Raw genomic sequence first — 19,510 nt, 5'->3', positions numbered from 1 at the left:
ACTTGTGGAACTGTGGGCAGTCTCAGAAATGGTGTAGGCAATCTAACCACAGTCTCTTCAGTAGAGACTGAAGGTATTAAGGTTTACTTTGGTTTATTATTTTCATTGGAATTCTCTCCAAGATGTACTGGGAAGAAGCATTGAGGATTGTTAAAATAATGTCTGTCCAAGCATTCTCTTCTCTGGGACTAGAATTCTGAGTATATTTTCTGATATACAAATGAGAAGTAAAGCTAACATTAAGTCAAATAATGTTTCTGGAAAATTAAGTTCTGTTTTGACTGTTAGAGGAAAGTCACCAGATGGGCACTTTTTAGAGCAGTTCCACAAGGAAAGGAAAATACAAAACACAGAGTTCTTTACTTCAGTCTAGTCTAATGAACGATTCATTAGACAAGTAACTTTGTTTTTGTTCTTAGCTAGAATTATTTTAATAACCAGAAACCAAATATTGATGATCCAATTTTTTTTTAGTTTCAAGCTCTAGCACTTTTGTTTAGATTTGTCTCTATAGTCTAATAAATTTTTATTAAAGTAAGAAATCACAACCCTTATTTGATAGCACCAGACATATTTTATTAAGGGTTGGAAAAACCTAGTGTGGTACTAAATATGGCTCTTCAAGCACCACATCATTAAAAAAAAAAAACAAACAAAAATCCAGAGAATGAGAAGGATAAAATCTCCTTATCTATCTTGCCATCTGTAATTAAAGAACATTTATTACAGGTACCATAGACTCAAAGGGCAGAAAATAGTTTTACATTAAAAACCAAGTGAAATATGGTTTTAAAAAGTCAGCTGAAACCACCTTTTCTTCAGGTTGAAACCAGATGTGAAAATATATTGCTGATACCACAAAAGCACTTACTTTAGTGGCCAAGGCACTGATTTCTCGTTCGGCTTTGTGCAGTTTGCTGGTTAAGAGAGTATTCTGCTCATTACTCATCTGTAGTTCTTTTTCAATGCGATCAATTTGGAGCTTAGCTGACTGCTTTTCTGCCTTGAATAAAAAAAGTATTTATAAGCTCTTTGGAGCAGCAACTATCTCTTGATATGCATTTGTACATTGTGTAGAACAATAGGGTCCCAATCTTGATTAGGGCTTTTTGGACACTACTGGCTTACATATTTATATTAAGGCTGCACATGTGTCACAGAAACCATGGATTTAGTGACTTCTGCAGCGGCCAATGATGGCTCAGGGCCAGCAGCAGCAGTTTGGGTGTGTGGGAGGGGGCTCACAGTTGGAGCACGGTTGGAGGTGGGGGGGGGCGCTCTCTGGCTCCCACCGATATGTCCCTGCAGCTCCTAGGCCACATGTGCTCCCCAGCCCCCGACTCACAATTCCCTTGATGAGCACCAGCTTCACCCAGAACCACACTGCACAGGCACAACTTTACTGCGTTGTTTCCAGGATTGGAACCTCGTCCCTAAACAGCAGCCCCCACCACGCAGCAGCAAGACCAATCCCCTCCCGGTCTCCTACAGCCCCACCCTCGAGAGCCTAGAAACTGCCCAGGGGCCGCACCCATCCCAGCTAGGGTGCCTCCTCCCGCAGCAGTGGTGTCACTGTTGGCTGGCAGGGCCCCTAGGAGTCCCAGGCACCACCCCTATAGAGCACCCCCCACCCGATGAGCACCCCATTCCCCCACCTCTGTAACATCCCTTATAGAGCCCTCCCATGCTACACCCCACAGAGTCCCTCTCCCCCACCGGGCATTCATGGTCCGCCATACAATTTCCATACCCAGATGCAGCCCTCAGGCCAAAAAGTTTGCCCACCCCTGTCCTAGGCAGAAGGCCCAGGGGGTCCGCGTGCTGCCCATGCCCGCAGGTGCCACGCCCGCAGCTCCCACTGGCTGCAGTTCCCAGCTAATGGGAGCTGCAGAGTTGACACTTGTGGCGGAAGCAGCATGTGGTGCCCCCCTGGCAGCCCCTCCCTGTAGGAGTTGCAGCGACATGCTGATCGGAGCCAGGTAGGTAGCCTGCCATCCCTGCCAAACCTCCCCCGCGCCCCAGCACCAGTGGGGGTCCCAGGCCACGAGCTGCTGCCCAGCCCCTCTTCCCAGCACCAGCACGGGTCCCGGGCCATCCCCCACCCAGCATCTGCGACACCACCGGACCACCCCCAGAGCGCCCGCAGCCCAAGTTTTAGTTAAGGGTATATAGTAAAAGTCATGGACAGGTCACAGGCCATGAATTTTTGTTTATTACCCATGACCTGTCCATGACTTTTACTAAAAATACCAGTGATTAAAACAGCCTTAATTTATATTTAGTAGAGGTTTGCAGTTCACTATGTTCTGTCTCTAATTTACTCAGAGTAACACTTGTAACTACATACCCCCACAGACTCATGCACCCCCCACATCCCCAAAGCCTTCTGGAGGCAAGAGGAACGGAGGCTTGGTTAGAGAGGTCAGATATTTACACCCTCATCCAGTAAACTGTTAGGCTGTCAGGATGTGTGTGCCTGCAAGCAGTGCTCCAAAAAGGCTTCTGTAGACACACCCCAGCACAAAACACCTAGAGTGTACCTCTGTAAAGTCAACATCATAAAGGATAAACAACAGTCTCAGTACTCTGCATTTTGCGGTGTTGGGAGACAGCACTTTAGTAAAATTTCAGGTAGATGCTTAACCCAGGACATTGACTTCAATCAATTTATTTTTCTCCAATAAGATTTTAAAAATTACTAAATTAAGATTAGAGTAGATCTAAGCATTATGAAGTGCATTTTGATAGGTCTTTAAGATGCCTTGCCCGTTTAAAAAAAAAAAAATCTAACAGCAGTGTTTGTCAAGTTGTGGTCTTCAGACCACTTGATGGTAATCCACAGCAATATGGCAGGCATATAGTGCTGGCTCTTCCTTGTTTCTAACTGCTTTTACAGAAATACAGCTCACAGCAGTGTAGGGTGACCAGATAGCAAGTGTGAAAGATTGGGACAAAGGGTCATAGGTGCTTATATAAGAAAGCCCCAAATATCAGGACTGTCCCTATAAAATTGGGATGGCTGAACAAACTATTGCAGTGAAGAGCTTAGGCACCTGTAAAAGTAAGATGGAAAGGAAGCCAGTCTAACTATGGGCTGCAGCTACACAGTAGGAAGAAAAGCCACCACAGACTGGAGCTGCCAACAGACAAAAAAACAGGAACCATTAATGGGTCTGAAGCCCTCAAGCCAGTGAGGAATGTTCAGTGGAGAAGTGAAACCTGAAAAGCATGTACAGAAGAGAAGTAGGATAGATGGGACCTTACAGTAGGGAAGTATGTGCAAGGGGACAAGAAAAGGAAGGTAGGAAGTTGCGGCAACATGTTCAGGAGACATGAGTATCACGTGGTAGGTAAGCAAGAAGGAAACACATGAACAGAAGTGAGTGGGGCTAACAAAAGTAGATCATATAATTAACATTTTTTAAAAGGACAAAACTTTTATTGTATTAAAGACAATCAAAACACACACTATCCCAATATTAAATTCCAGTTAAGCAACTGAAATTCACACATGCATCTTAAGTGACTGCAAATAGAACTGTGGGTGAGAATGGACATGGTCTGTAAGAATTTTTCAGTTAAGATGTAGCCCATGCTATGACAGAATTTGAGAAGTGATGACTTAAAAATAAAATCAGAAGTACAGAGTAAGTTCGGAAAATGCAAAATTTTTAATTCTTTAACATGTACATGGAACCAGAGTCGACTGGTCCCAAAACTTCCAAATTTATTTGCTGTGTTCCCCTGGGAGACAGTTAAACTTCTTACCTCCAGAGATCTCATTGTAGTCTGCATCTCTGCCAACTGCCGTACTTGTATTCTTTGGACATTATCTGCCTGCACGCCACTATTTTCTCTCTCTGCTCTTAGTTCTGCTACCTCAGCTTCTAAACCTTTTAATTTTTGATGTAGTTGAGCCTTTTCTCTTAGGAGTACCTCCACTCGCTTATTGTCTCTTGTGGGATCAACACTAAGCAGCTGATTATGCAGTTCTTCTTTATCTCTATCCAGTCTTGCTATCTAATAGTTATAAGAAAAATATACAACCGTTACATTATTTAGCTGTCAGTCACCAAAATAATACACAAGTTGATGATTAAGAAAAAGTCACCAATTTGCATTAAACAGGGAAATCTATCTGCATTTAAATGTTAATTTATTTTCTTCGAGTAATAAGATCCACAGAACCACAACAATCTGATTTCAGCCTGCTGACTGTGCAGGGGACAAAAGTAGGCTTGTTGGCGCCTGCAATTAAAAACCCAGGGCTGGCCTGAGCCAGCTGACTTGGGCTTGCAGGGCTCAGGCTAAGGGGCTGTTTAACTGCAGTGTAGGTGTTCAGGATCAGACTGGAGCGAGGGCTATAGGACCCTGTGAGGTGGAAGGAGCCCAGAGCTCAGGCTGTAGCCCAAACGTCTACAACGCAATTAAACAGCCCCTTAACCTGAGCCCCAGGAGCCCTGCAGGGTCTCACTGCAATGTAGACATGCCCTCAGTCAACAGCAGGAAGGACTGTCCCTCCCTCAAGAGCCTGCCAGTTGAGACAACTTCCCCGAGGGCATGTCTACAATAGAAAGGTAAGTCGACTTGAACCACTGCAACAATTACTACAGTGGTTCATGTCACACTAACCTCCTTCTGTCAGTGGTGTGCGTCCTCACCTGACACGCTGAAGAGGGGCAGAGTGTGGGGAGCGGGGGGAACAGGCTGAAAGCCTTGCTGCCCCCCGGTCTCTCCGTTTTCTGCTCCCTGCCGCCAGGGGGCAGCCAGGCTCTGTGTGAGGTGGGTGCAGCCTGGCTCTGAGCAGGAAGCCCAGGCAGCAGGAGCCCCCCACACCCCCCGCAGCTTTCTTGTCAATTTCACAGCTCCAGCATGGATCCGTGAAATTTACAAGAATGACAGCCAACAGCAGAAGTAAGTAACACAGAGTCTATATGGACACTGTCACCCTAACTACACTGACATAAACCTTACGCCTCTTGTGGAGGTGGAGTTATGATGTCTATGTACTAGGGCACATACATCGGAGGGAGCAAGGCTGTAGCATGTACACTGACATAATTAGATCGACGTAAGCTGCCTTACATCGACCTAACTCTGTAGTGTAGACCAAGCCTCAGTTTCTGATTTTGGAAAGTTGGGTGAAGTTATCCTGCTTTAGCTATATGATGGAAAACAAAACAAAGCAAAGCAAAGCAGTCTCTGCAACAGGAGAGTATGGGAATAATTTCACCTATAATTCTAACAGTCATGGAGGTTTAAAACTAGAGAGCTTCAAAAGCTAACCAGCAATTCTTGAATCTTAAAGAGCTGATAAAACAGAAGACCTGAATTACTTTGAGTCTCAAGACTTGATTGTGCACACCATAGCTGATTTACATATTGACGTCTCAGAATAAATATCAGTTTTGGCTAAATTTTCAGGTAAGCACCTAAATATAATATGCTAGAGATACATGCTGGAGTGCAACTGGTAATTATATACTTGTGCGTATATTTGCAATTTAGACTCTTTCTTGAAAACTTGGCCCCAAACAAAACAGATCATTGAATAGTTTACCCAAGAGCTAAATCATAGGTGAGGACAAATTTTGAAACATTTAGAGGGTCAATAGTAGAGAGATCATGAAAAATTTTCAGAAATGGCAGACAAAGGAATATTGAGAAGTTTGAAAATGGACAAGTTTTCCTGCTCACCTCAGTATTTTCTGCTGCCCCTTTCTTGGGTTAGTAATCAGATATTACTGGACTTTAGCATAATATAATCAGACTTTAGCAAAGCTTTTGATACGATCTCCCACAGTATTCTTGCCGGCAAGTTAAAGTAGTATGGGCTGGATGAATGGACAAAAGCTGGATAGAAAGCTGGTTAAATCGTTGGGCTCAACGGATAGTGATCAATAGCTCCATGTCCAGTTGGCAGCCAGTATCAAGTGGAGTGCCCCAAGGGTTGGTCCTGGGGCCGGGTTTGTTCAATATCTTCATAAATGATCTGGAGGATGGCATGTACTGCACCCTCAGCAAGTTTGCAGATGACACTAAACTGGAAGGAGAGGTAGATACGCTGGAGGGTAGGGATAGGATACAGAGGGCCCTAGACAAATTAGAGAATTGGGCCAAAAGAAATCTGATGAGGTTCAACAAGGACAATAGAACGGAAGAATCCCATGCACCGCTACAGACTAGGGACCGAATGGCTAGGCAGCAGTTCTGCAGAAAAGGACCTAGGGGTTGTAGTGGACGAGAAGCTGGATATGAGTGAACGGTGTGCCGCTGTTGCCAAGAAGGCCAATGGCATTTTGGGATGTATAAGTAGGGGCATTGCCAGCAGATTGAGGGACGTGATCATTCCCCTCTATTTGACATTGGTGAGGCCTCATCTGGAGTAGCGTGTCCAGTTTTGGGCCCCACACTACAAGAAGGATGTGGAAAAATTGGAAAATGTCCAGCGGAGGGCAACAAAAATGATTAGGGGACTGGAACACATGACTTACGAGGAGAGGCTGAGGGAACTGGGATTGTTTAGTCTGCGGAAGAGAAGAACGGGGGGGATTTGATAGCTGCTTTCAACTACCTGAAAGGGGGTTCCAAAAAGGATGGATCTAGACTGTTCTCAGTGGTAGCAGATGACAGAACAAGGAGTAATGGTCTCAAGTTGCAGTGGGGGAGGTTTAGGTTGGCTATTAGGAAAAACTTTTTCACTAGGAGGGTGTGAAACACTGGAATGCGTTACCTAAGGAGGTGGTGGAATCTCCTTCCTTTGAGGTTTTTAAGGTCAGGCTTGACAAAGCCCTGGCTGGGATGATTTAGTTGGGGATTGGTCCTGCTTTGAACAGAGGGTTGGACTAGATGACCTCCTGAGGTCCCTTCCAACCCTGATATTCTAGGATTCTATATAGAATCTAAATTCTATATTTATTTACATTTATTTAGGCTATTTGAGCTACTAATTTAGGACTGGGAGATAATGTATTGATCCATCTAAATCTCTCAAAGCTAATAAAAAAGGTTTGCAAGCATTGTTATTGGCTGTCATTTAAAGACAAGCCTATTATTTGCAATAGGACAACTGATATTTCTACAGGATATCTTGAACAAATTGAGGTAAATTGTTATGGACCAGACCATGACAAAAATTTGAGCTGACAGTACTCTGATAACCAACATATTACAAGAGTACGAAAAAGACAAAATTATAATAGTTAAAGTTACACTAAAATGACAAAATCCTTATTAAAATTTTATAAATACCTAAAATATTTCACTTTTATAGTTTAACTTATATTACATATTCTCTACCTACCTCAGTGTCATACTTTATTTTTTTCTCTTCTAAAATACGTGCATGTTCTTCCTTCTGGTGTTCAAATTCTGATTTGAGGAAGGTATGTTCATAACGAAGTTTGTTATATTCTGTTCTGTATTTTTCTACCTCCTAAATTAGGAAGTAGAACACAGATTCACTCAAGCACAAAAGTAGATACTTAATACTTTTATTTCACGAGTCATCCATTGAATTTCCCCGTCATCTTTTCATAAGTCATTTTAATACCAAGCAAAATATCAAACAAACCCTCCCTCAATCTAGACAAAGTGAAGTTAAATGTGTCTTACTACTTACTTCATCTAGTTTCCGAAAGCGTTCTCTCATAGGGGTTTCCAATTCATGTTGTATTTGTGCTTTTAGCAACTCCAGCTTTTGAGGAGTTAGTACCTGACATGTACAGAAAACAAATGTACTGTAGAATAACCACACAGTCATATTAAGTAATTTATATTGGAAAACAAACGTTGGGCAATGAAACATTTCATATACAATTTTTAAAAAGTTTTTATGAACATATGCCATTTATAAAATTTTTAATTTTTTCCTGTTTTCATAAAAAGCTAATCAATCTAGCTATAATTGATGTGCTTTCTGAGGAAAAAATTTAACATTGCAAAGGTTAACAATATTAAATATATGTGAAATAAATCCAGCCACTGCATCATCTTTGAAGTTCTTCAGATAAGGTACATTCACTACCTTTTTTTTTGCCTTCTTCCTTAATTGCTATAATTCAAGTCTAATGCTCAAACAGTGAAGGACTTGTTTTCTTCCCACTCTCATTCTGCTTTTTCAGTGATTTGCTCCCTTTTGTTACTAGATTAAAAAATTATGAACAGATTGAGGAAAACAATGTAGATATCATCGATAAGCACAGACGAGGGCAGAAAAGAAAAAGCCCTCAGAAAAGTGCAGTGGGCATGGTCTTACTGCATTCTCATTTTCTTGATGAAGAGTGTAAGATTTCTGGTTACAGTTCTTACAGTAGGGCCCAAAAAGAGTTTTGTTTGTTTTTAAAGCATACCGATCGTCCTGCTCTGAGATACAGTATTTCTTAAATTGCAACAATTTTTTTAACCTCTGTGTCTAGCTTTTGCATATATCAAAACAGATTGGCAACAGGTTGCATCCTTCACTGAATTTCGACTGGATTTCAGTGGTAACTGCAAAACCAGAGATATGTGGCATTACTACTTAAAACAAACAATTTTGGAAAAAGAGGTGGGAAGAGTGTTTAGAACATCTCCATTTTGATTTTAGTAGAATGTCTCAACAGATAAAGGCCAATTCACTAAGAGATTTGTTTTGTTTTTAAACTAATAGCCTGCCTTTAAGAACTCTCTACCTTGACATGAAAAAAAAAAAAGTGACTCCTACAAACAAAAGCACAAATGCCCCTTGAATTCTTATAGAAAAGTAGAACATAATGGCTTAAATCCAACATGGCAAGATGCTGGATGGCCAAGGAACTCCCTGCACCTACTCTCCTGGGCTTGTCTACACCACGCAGCTTTTAGCGAGAACACTGTGTTCACACAGCCTTGCCTCTAAAAGTCAGCGTGTGTAATTGCTCTTTGTTGGCACTTTTGCTGACAAAATACTTCCAGCCCCGCGAGCACAGTTAGCTTTGTCAGCAGGAGAGCGCTCGTGCCGACAAAGCTGCATTCACACTGCCACTTGTGTCGGCAAAACTTTTGTCTTTCGCGTGCGGGGGGGGGGGGGGGGGCTTTAAGTACTCATGAAAGACAAAAGTTTTGTCTACAACTTTGCAGCGCAGACATACCCTCAATTGCCTCCCATAAGAACAAAGCCTCTGACAAATTCCACTTTTCTTCTGCCATTCTGGGCCCCAGAAGCACTTCAGACACTGAAGACCAGCTCTGGAAGCAGCATTGAGAGAATTCTCTCCCTCATTCAGAGTATACTAAACTGTGGGTAGACAGAAGATCTTTAGAATTTTCAATCAGACAGTATTGCCTTTCCCTGACCAAATTCTGTTAAATTCCTAGGAATTTGTTTTTATGGGGTTTTTTGTTTCCCCACTGAATGCATCCTACGAAGTGAGCTGTAGCTCACAAAAGCTTATGCTCAAATAAATTTGTTAATCTCTAAGGTGCCACAAGTACTCCTTTTCTTTTTGTGGATACAGACTAACACGGCTGCTACTCTGAACCCTAGAAAGCTCTTGTGATTCATGTGTCATGTTGGATCACACAAACCCTCAGAGCCTGACAAGCAGATTGCGGTTGTAAAAGAAACTATGGAAGAACTCATTTGAGTATATCGGACACAAACAGGATCACTACAAACCCCTCGCACTTACATTTTGGCGCTGGTATCACCCTTCCTGAAGTGAAGAACCTGAGGCAAATATTGACTTGCAGAAGAAGGATCAATACAGGAGATAAAGGTTTGCTCAGAAAGAATGCTAGAAAGTTATTTCACTGGCAGCTGAATAGCTAACATGAACCCCTGCAGCTGACTGCCGAAATACCTTCAGATCAACACTGGTCACAAAATGGACTAGTCATTGGAAAGTCAACTCTAGTCTTTCCAAGCTGTGGGGAAATGATAGTTACTGTAAATAGATTCCTGAAAATTTTATTGACCTCCAAAGTAGAAAAGACTGATAGTCAACATGTGATTTGCACAATTTGAATTTTAGCTAACCCCACTGTACCAGGTACAATGTATGTGCTGAAGCAAGGTTGGAATAGTTAAAAGAAAAATGATGAATAGTGGCATCTTAAGCTTCTTCCCAGAACCTGTTCAGACCTTGAGTGCCACAGGTGAAAAAGCTTTCTTTATGAGGCACCGATCTGACTAAACAGGTTAGCAATAGGGAAAATATGTTCTCAGTCAACAAATTGCACAAGTGGGATCTTTGGCTGAAAACAAGCACTGCTGATGTAAGTTCATAAAAATACAGATGGCAGAGGAAGAAAAGCGGCTGAAGGAAAATGGAAGCTTAATTTTCTCCCTTCAGTACATCTTCATTTACAGGGTGAAAGACACTTTTCTTTCTGTGTCACCATCTCACAGAGCAAGAGGGCCTAATGCATTGCGTAAGCTGACTGAAATCCCAGTGGGGATAGCAGAATCCCAGCTGCAGTGTTGACACAGGGAAGAGATATGCTTCTCCTTAATTTTCTTCATCCTTCTTCATAACCAGTCTAACTAATTTTTGATCCCTGAAGGAGAGAACTTCACATTAGTAATACTAGAACATAGTAAAGAAGGAGCGTGCCATCAATGGCACCTTTTCAAGAGACTACTATTCATGGAATGCATGATAAGTTTAGAAGATCTAAATGGTACCAGAAGTTTTAATTGTCATTTCATTTGTGCTCCTGCAGTCAAATTACAAGAGGAGTGCAACTCAGTCAAGATTTGTAATTTGAGGACATGGCTGTAACAGATCCAATTTGACAAATAGAAAGAAAAACTACAGCTAAAACACACAATACATTGATAAAGACATATTAGAGAAATGTTTCTACAGAAGGACTGAAATTCATATTAAGTTCTGGGAACCATTTTCTCACCTGCATCTTCAGTTCCTCTAGTTCCCTAGTTTTATCTAATAATTCCCCTCGGAGCTCAGCAAGAAGAAATTGAAATTTGTCATGCATGGTTTGCTTTTCAACTAACAACCGTTTGAGCTCATTTTGTGATTTTGTATACTCATCCTGTAACCTGCAAAATATAAAGTATTTTTATTTTATACTAAGAATGCCCATTTATCCTCTAAAAACAGATCTTTCTTATGCGGAAAATTCTGAAGTCACAGTAATAACAGAAGTACAGAAGAAAAAGACATCAAATCTGACAAAATATCTACTAGGTGTCATTTCCGCCCTCCCCCCAAAATACATTTGACATGGTTACTGTGCTAAATTCTTGAAATTACTGCATATTTACAGATACACTGAATATTTCAGAACCCTCACCTCGCATATGTTGAGACCTTTAAATTGTTGTTGTGTAAATAACAAAGTATTATTTTAGAAAACTGTCAAACTTGTCCTGAAGCATAAATTCGAGTAGTAATGTACATTTCTATTAGACACTGAGTATTTTAACAATCAAAGCCCTTCCTCAATGGAGCAATTTACAGAACTCATGACTGAATCCAGTAAACACTTGTACTGCTACTCCTACAAATTAAAGTCAGACAGGTAACTAGCTTAAAAAAAACAACCAAAAAAACCCCTTTCTTCCAATATTTAATTTTACCTTTTAACAGCTCAAACAAAATAAGGAAAACAGACATTTAAAGTACTGTACCTTGTATGCTCTGCCTTTAGAGTTTGATAATTTGTTTTATGATTTTCACACCGCATTCTTTCATCGATTAAAAGTTTTTGTATTTCTGCTTGTGAACCAGCAAGATCAGTATTTCCACTTATTGGAGGAAGTATACTGGTGAAAGTATCCATCCTGGCTAATATTATTGAGTTGACAACCAGGTAAAAATGAATTCAGTCCAAATCTACCACTTTCAGAAGGATTCCCTCCACCTTTTCTTTTGATGGCATCCCAGGAGGCCAAATTACCTGTAACAAACACAAGTGCAACTAATTAGTTATACTCATTCATGGTTCAAAAGGCTTCACACACTATTTTTATGCTTTCATTTTACGAAGCTTCATAACTTCCTTAACCACGCTGATTTTAGCTATTGGCACAGCTACAGTGGTGAGTAAAATCCCAGTGTTGACAATGTGCGAGTCTGAACAAAGACAATTTTATCTGCTATTCTATCTTTTAATATTTTTATTTCCCCCCACTCCGATTCTATTCCCTAAACTTTAGGTATCATTGCAGCAAATACTTTAACTTGTTTTCAAATATAGTTGCAGTACTGTATATATATAACTTCCTGTTGGTAACAGTTGAAGTGCTAATGTAAGCAAAGTGCCAGAACTGACTGGATTTTCTTTTGACTTGTCTTGTCCAAACTTGCCCAGAGGAAGAAGAAATTAGAATTGAGCCATCCAGTGAAGAAAAAAGACTGACTATTCTTCCAGTGTCTGTTCTCCCTGCCTCTGCTTTTCCAATTCTGAGCACTAATCCTTCAGTAAAACAAATTCTGAAGAACCTTCTGAATAAGCAATCTACTTTTCAACCCACGCTTTTCAAGAGCAAGAACAAGAACCACACAGCGACTACAAGCACAATCCAGGATTCTTCCAGATGAAGAAAGCCAAGGCAACACACACAGGAATTTTCAAGCCAGGAGTTGCCATCTGAAAAGGACTATGGTGGCCACCACTAAAACGTGGCTCAGATCTGTACTGTCATGAAACTAAATTCCAAGTCCCAAGCCGTAAAGGCTTCAGAATTGAGAAAGTAATTTTCAGAGATAAGGAACAAGCAAATAAGCAAAACACTCTTAATTGGGGAGATTCTGTGTTCCAAAAAATAGATCTGACTCTCCCAAAAGATTTGGGCAAGAGGAGTACCTTGCTTGAGCAGAAAAACCACACACAAACAAGCAGACTGAGCCTAAAACGGATGCAAAGAAGACAAGGTGGAGGTTCTGTGAACACACCAGCCATCAGAAAGAGAAACTGAGGGACAGTTGGGAAATGGAAAGTTTTATACTCTCAGTTCCAGAATACCAGAGTCCTTCTAATGGCTCTTGCTATTCATGCTGCATGGCTTGAGAAGCCAGGCGCACAGCACCTAAAGTGTTCACCTGCAATGACACTTCATAAGGAAGAACTGGAAATTGAGAAGATCCGATTTGGAGAACAGGAAAGAGAACCATAGTTTACAAACAGGTTTTTTAAATGTCAAAACAGTAAGTGGTACCTATTTAACAAAATAACCCTGTTTTAGATTACAGTGACATCTTCTGGTAGATTTTAAAACCTGCATAAAAGTCTGAAGCTGTCAGTTTTTTAAAAAAGAACAGGAGTACTTGTGGCACCTTAGACTAACAAATTTATTTGAGCATAAGCTTTCGTGGGCTACAGCTCACTTCATCGGATGCATAAAATAGAACATATAGAAAGAAGATATATATACATACAGAGTATGAAAAGGTGGAAGCTGCCATACCAACTCTAAGAGGCTAATTAAGATGAGCTGTTATCAGCAGGAGAAAAAAAAACTTGGAGTGTCTGGGTCATTACACAAATTGAATCTATTTCCCCATGTTAAGTATCCTCACACCTTCTTGTGAGCTGTCTGAAATGGGCCATCTTGATTACCACTACAAATTTTTTTTGATCTTGCTGATAATAGCTCATCTTAATTAATTAGCCTCTTAGAGTTGGTATGGCAATTTCCACTTTTTCACGTTCTCTGTATGTATATACCTTCTTACTATATGTTCCATTCTATGCATCTGATAAAGTGGGCTGTAGCCCACAAAAGCTTCCGCTCAAATAAATTTCTTAATCTCTAAGGTGCCACAAGTATTCCTGTTCTTTTTGCGGATACAGACTAACACGGCTGCTACTCTGAAACCAGTTTTTAAAAGCACTTTTACATTGTCCCATTAAAGTTACTGACTTGCATAAGTACACATAGTTGCCATCCAAGTACTAAATTGCATATAACATGCACCTCTGACCATTTAATCAACACTGCTGATTAATCCATGGTCAGTGACTTCTAATATTCCATCTAATCATAGAATCATAGAAGATTTAGGGTTGGAAGAGACCTCAGGAGGTCATCTAGTCCAACCCCCTGCTCAAAGCAGGACCAACACCAACTAAATCATCCCAGCCAGGGCTTTGTCAAGTCAGGCCTTAAAAACCTCTAAAAATGGAGCTTCTACCACCTTCCCAGGTAACCCATTCCAGTGCTTCACCACCCTCCTAGTGAAAAAGTATTTCCTAATATCCAACCTAGACCTCCCCCACTGCAATTTGAGACCACTGCTCCTGGTTCTGTCATCTGCCACCACTGAGAACAGCCGAGCTCCATCTTCTTTGGACCCCCCCTTGAGGTAGTTGAAGGCTGCTATCAAATCCCTCCCCCCCAACACTTCTCTTCTGCAGACTAAAGCCCAGTTCCTTCAGCCTCTCCTCATAAGTCATGTGCCCCAGCCCCCTGATCATTTTCGTTGCCCTCCGCTGGACTCCCTCCAATTTGTCCACATCCAAAATCACCATTTTAAAAACAAAAAATATGCCAAATGTTTGCTTCCTTTTCCACTCCAACATGATATTTCTTTCACCAAATTACATTAGTGCATGCTCCAGGACAGGCAATATACATTCTTGGATAAGCAGAAAATATTTAATTGCCTTGTTAGGGCTACGAACAGGAGCATTATTCATTAATAAGGCCAGCATCACTTCCAGCTAATGGAATAAGACACTTGCTTATAGCCATATATCATACATTAAATCCACAACATGATTAGATAATACATTCAGAGTTTTGGATTTTTTTTTAAAGAGAGTTCTAAAATTAGTTATAATTCTCTCTCCCTCTGAGGACTGTACAGTTTAATTATAACTAAGGTCATCTAACTTTAGAAAGAGGAATATGAAATATTTATATAGTTCAAATTAAAACTCAAACATCTCTAAATATTTTTTTCTGTAAAATATCAGGCATATAGTGTATATGATGGCATGCTGTGATTGATCAAAATAGCCATCCCAAATTCAAGCCTGTAAAACCTTTTATCACAACATCCTGCATATGTACACCCATAGGAATGGGTGTTAATTCTTCGGATCAAGGGTGTGTGTGTGTGTGTTTGCCCCTTTAAAAAGCTAAATAACTTTAAAATAATGTTAGAGAGGAGAATAAAATGCTATGTGAATGTTATCTGCTAAACTTCCAACCACCTTAATTATGTCCCTCATTGTTTCACTCACTTAAATAGAGTTAGAATGTGTCTGGGTTTTTTTGTTTGTTTGTTTTTTGTTTTTTAATATGGACTACAACCTTTACTTTAAGTCCTGGCAAATTCAGAGATATTAGTCCTTTAAGTCACCATATCACCATTCATTTAAAAAAAAAATTTAAAACATTTTTTTAAAAATGTAATAATAGAATTTCTTACTAACAGTTGTAAATGGTAACTAAATCAACCTACATTTAGAGAAAATTATGTAATCATACTAATTTAAATTTTGAAAACTCTAAAGCATCGCTCTAATTTAAGTGGCATAACCAAGTTACACAATGGTGATTTCCACGTTCACCGGCAATTGTTTAGGATTACGTGCATAACTCATTCAAGGCTCTGCTTCCATCACTATAACCTGGTCTAACCTACAAAATGTTACCGTATTTGAACACACTTATGATCAATGAAGTTAAATAACAAGGCTGAACATAATTTTTTGGCCAGTGCAGAACAGGACAAGTAATATTCTGCCTTGTGTCAGCTAATTGTATCAGACATTAAAAAAAAAAACTTCCTTCAGTTATTATTGTAAGTGTAAAGTTTAATAGTTTCATATAATGTACAGAATAAGCTGTTTACCTACTTATTTCAGTGTTCTAGAATGCAAAGCCAATACCACCTCCCTGTGATCACCTACCACGATCTGTCAGGACAATCATGTTACTATGAATTAATACTACCATCAGCCTAAAAGAATAACTCTCTCTGCTGCAGGAAACACAGCTCTTTTGGCAACATACTAATGACTGAGGAACTCGCTACTGGGAGAAATTAAAATCACCATGAAAGCCATTGATTTGACCTACCCGTCCCATAAAAAAACAAGGACACACACACACCCCAACAAGGAACAGTGAATGGAGAGATAAATAGAAGATTCTTCAATATTCTGTATTTACTTTTAAAATCTGTAACTTTCTTACATACCACAGTGAGGAATGCAGTAGAAATACCTACACAAATATTTTTATAACAGATGCTAGGGAATATTTGAATATCCAACACCTATTATATTGAGATGGAACAGACATAATGCTGTGGAATTGTGGAATATTCAAATGCTATTGTATTAACTTTATAAATGCAATATGTATCTGTATGGGCTACTTAGCGACTGTATTCCTGGCTAAATGGGTATGACAAAGAATGCTTCATACAAGAATTAAAGACAATGGGAAATAATTAATGCAAATCTCCAATACTGAAACAATCCAGGTAACAAGTCTTTTTAAAGTTTCACCCTCCTAGGGAAAAAGCACATGGCCTGGTTTGACCTGGTTCAAAGACCTTAGCAGAAAGGTCTTTGTAAGCTGTTTATTACTTTAAGATATATTTTATGTGAAAAGCTTTTGTTCTAAATAAATAGTACTTCACTTTATGAAAGCTGGCTGGTTACTGGATAACCCTGTCATTGGCCTGAGAGAACAGAACTGAGGGTGTTCAATTGAAGTCAGACCTAATGAGGTGATCACCAAAACTAGCAGAGGTCTGCAACCTAAGGCCATAACGTGCAGGAAGAGAATCATGGGATTTCACTCAGAGAAAGATGAATGCTGGAGGCCTGTGACCTAAGTGGGGTGTCTTGAGAGGACAAGTAGGTTGGAAGTGCAGTTAACTTTGGAACTCTGACACAGATCAATACTTTGTTGCATGCAGTGTAGTTGTAGCCCTGTCCTCCCAGGATATTAGAGAGACAAGGTAGATATTACCTCACCCCTTCTGGAAAATATTCCTAAAGCTCTTACATATATTGCAAGAGAGACACCAATCTCAATTCAGTAGTCACCACTTCTTTCCTCACAATGTGTGAAGTATGGTTCTCAGACAGTAATGGGCTATTTAAAGCCACCACAGAAGCAGTAGATAATTACAGCAGTGCTGATAAGGTGATATACACGAGAGAACTTCCTGGTTATTTTACACTAGAAAAATAAGTGTCCCTGTTACAGCAACCAACGAAGTTGTGTGTATGTAACCTCTCGGACTCATTACAGGAGCTAAGCCATTTTCACAAAGATCCATGAGATTTTTATCCACCCCTCCCAGACCGATGAGCTGACTCGACACCCAGGGAGACCCGCGGGTCGCTCCCGACCACGCACACTCCTGCAGGCAAGTCACAATTGACAGGGTTTTCTCTCGCCGGTTGCTAAGTCGTTGGTCATCAGCGCCTTCACAGCCTCTCTGCACTGATGCACAGGCCCGGGGCCTTTCCCGTGCGGCTCGCACCCTGACCCAAGCGGTGGGAGCAGGAGCCCGCGGCGGGCGAGGCGCCGGCAGTGGAAGGAGACGTCCCCCCGGCCCCCATGCCCCGACGGCCAGAGCGCAGCGCAGCCTGTTTCTGTGCCCCGCCACTGAGCTCGCCCCGGGCAAGTCGCCGCCCGTTCAGGCCGGGAGCCAGGCCCTGTGCAGCGCCAGGCACGGGGGGAAGAAGCAGCAGCCGCCAAGCGCGGGCGGGGCGGGGCCCGGCCGAGGAGAGAACGGGAACCGCGAGCCTCGAACCAGCCGCCGAGCGCGGGGCAACCAGGACACCGCCACGCGAGGGCCCGAGCCGCCCCACCACTCACCCGGGAGCAGTTGCAGGCAGCCGCCAAGAGGGTTTAAAAATGGCGCCTCGCCTCCCGCTGTAGCCGTCCGCCCCGCCCCTCCCCATACCTCCTGGCTGTGACCCCGCTCGGGACCCGTCAGCCTCCTGGAATGTCCAATAAGGCTGACGCCGCTGAGCCCCATGGGAACGCGGAAGCGCGGTTGCTGCGGAAACCGGCTCGCGACTGCGGCGCGCGAACGCTGGGCCCCCCTGGGGCTGGCGTGTCTCTGCCGCTGGCGCTGCCTGGCTGCTCCATTGCCCGCTCCCGGCTCCTGTCTCCTCGCCCCGCCTGGCCCCCGGCGGCAGCGCAAGGGCGGCCCAGCGCCGCTTTCCTCGCCCACAGGCCCCTCCAGCCTTTCGCCCGCGCTGCCCCTTCTGGGGGGGGAGGGGGAAGCTCCCAGTCCGCCCCTCCCTTCCCCTCCCCCCCCCCCGGCACCGCCGCAGGCCCGGGCTACACCCCGGCATCGGGTCCACGCAGCCGCGTGGCTGCAGGCGGTGAAAACCCTTTGTGCCGGAGGAAACGCCACCACGCGCCCCCTCCCCCCGGAGAGGTGGAGAGGAAGGCGGCCACGGGGCTGGCTTGGTCCCTGCCCAGTACTAGAACAAACCAGAACAGGATTTTGCCTGTTGTCAGAGAGGGGATGCCCTTTTGAAGTGTCCCCCACTCCATCCCCACCCCTATGCAGTCAAGCTCTTTAAAACGGTGCCCCCCATGTAGTGTTACTTCACATACACCATGCGAGGGTCTGCCAACAGGGTACTTACAGCAGTATATACCTCTCCTTAACTAGGGCATTAGATACCGTATACACAGTAAGGTAGATTTGCTCTTCTGGTGCTGGTTACCTTGCAGAAGTATTTGACAATGAAAGAAAATAGGCATAAAGCAATTGAGCACTTTCACCTGTGCTCGTGGTAACTCATCTACAGAACAACAAAACTTTTATGTTCAAAATGCAAGTTACTATACCAAAATTTCAGACTCAGACTCCCTTAATTGCTAAGATGTACTTCTGGGGTAAGAGAAGGGAATAACAGAACATACAAAATTGGTTGTAATTAAAGTATATGTACACAATTTGAAGTTTCTGACAATGCCAGTGTCTAACTCTTAAATAATCTACTTCAGACAAGTAAGGCAATAGCTATACCTCATATTTTGAACTCAACAATGCTAACTCCAGATCATAAAGGCAGGTGGATGTTACTAATGCCAATACCCCCATTACACAACTGTTTAACAAGAATACATATATTCACAGTATTGTTGATAGTGCCCATTCATTTACATTTGAATGGATTTATACTATTTTATGAATCAATAAGAGCAGTCAAAACAGTTACCAGGTGCTTCTGATGAAATCTTTAACATATTTTGAAAGATTTATTTTGACTAAGAAGAGCCCTTAATCATCCCAGTCTAGTAATGTCCTACCTTTCAAAAGAGAAAGAATAAAAAAGGGCTCTACTTTGTATATCACAGGGTGTGATTTACTTATGTGCCTAACCCCATTAAACAAACAAGAACCAAGTTAAATATCACCAGAATGTTTTTATAGATCTGCACAAAAAATTAGTTACAATTAGTTCCCCTAGAGGTTGCTGTAATCCTAGATATGGGAAAGGCTAGTACGTGTGACAATTATTTCCCAAAGATCAAGAACAATAAGTCTAGGCAAAATGGTTTAATATTTGTTTCTCTTTAGTTGAAATC

The 19,510-nt window shown here is 41.9% G+C and overlaps 1 protein-coding gene across 7 annotated transcripts in view; it reads right to left on the bottom strand.

Annotated features, from left to right (window-relative positions):
• Positions 1-17,912, bottom strand: part of CEP83 (centrosomal protein 83) — a 34,757-nt gene extending 16,845 nt beyond the window's left edge. For 4 of the 7 annotated variants that reach the window (XR_013635190.1, XM_073327530.1, XM_073327532.1 and 1 more), the window contains exons 1-7: positions 17,777-17,863; positions 11,615-11,883; positions 10,873-11,023; positions 7,622-7,714; positions 7,304-7,435; positions 3,769-4,020; positions 872-1,003 (exon numbers count right to left, since the gene is read on the bottom strand). Coding sequence is in view for 6 of the 7 variants with exons in the window: in XM_073327530.1 (XP_073183631.1) it covers positions 872-1,003; positions 3,769-4,020; positions 7,304-7,435; positions 7,622-7,714; positions 10,873-11,023; positions 11,615-11,766 (912 nt within the window). In the remaining variant the exon portion in view is untranslated. The other 3 variants (XM_073327531.1, XM_073327535.1, XM_073327537.1) reach the window with 3 other exon arrangements.
• Between the last annotated feature and the right edge of the window lie 1,598 nt (positions 17,913-19,510).

This window comes from Lepidochelys kempii, chromosome 1, assembly GCF_965140285.1.
Source record: "Lepidochelys kempii isolate rLepKem1 chromosome 1, rLepKem1.hap1, whole genome shotgun sequence".
Classification (NCBI taxonomy): Eukaryota; Metazoa; Chordata; order Testudines; family Cheloniidae; genus Lepidochelys; species Lepidochelys kempii.
The sequence above is the reverse complement of the archived record's forward strand: the minus strand, read 5'-3'. Positions and strand labels throughout refer to the sequence as shown.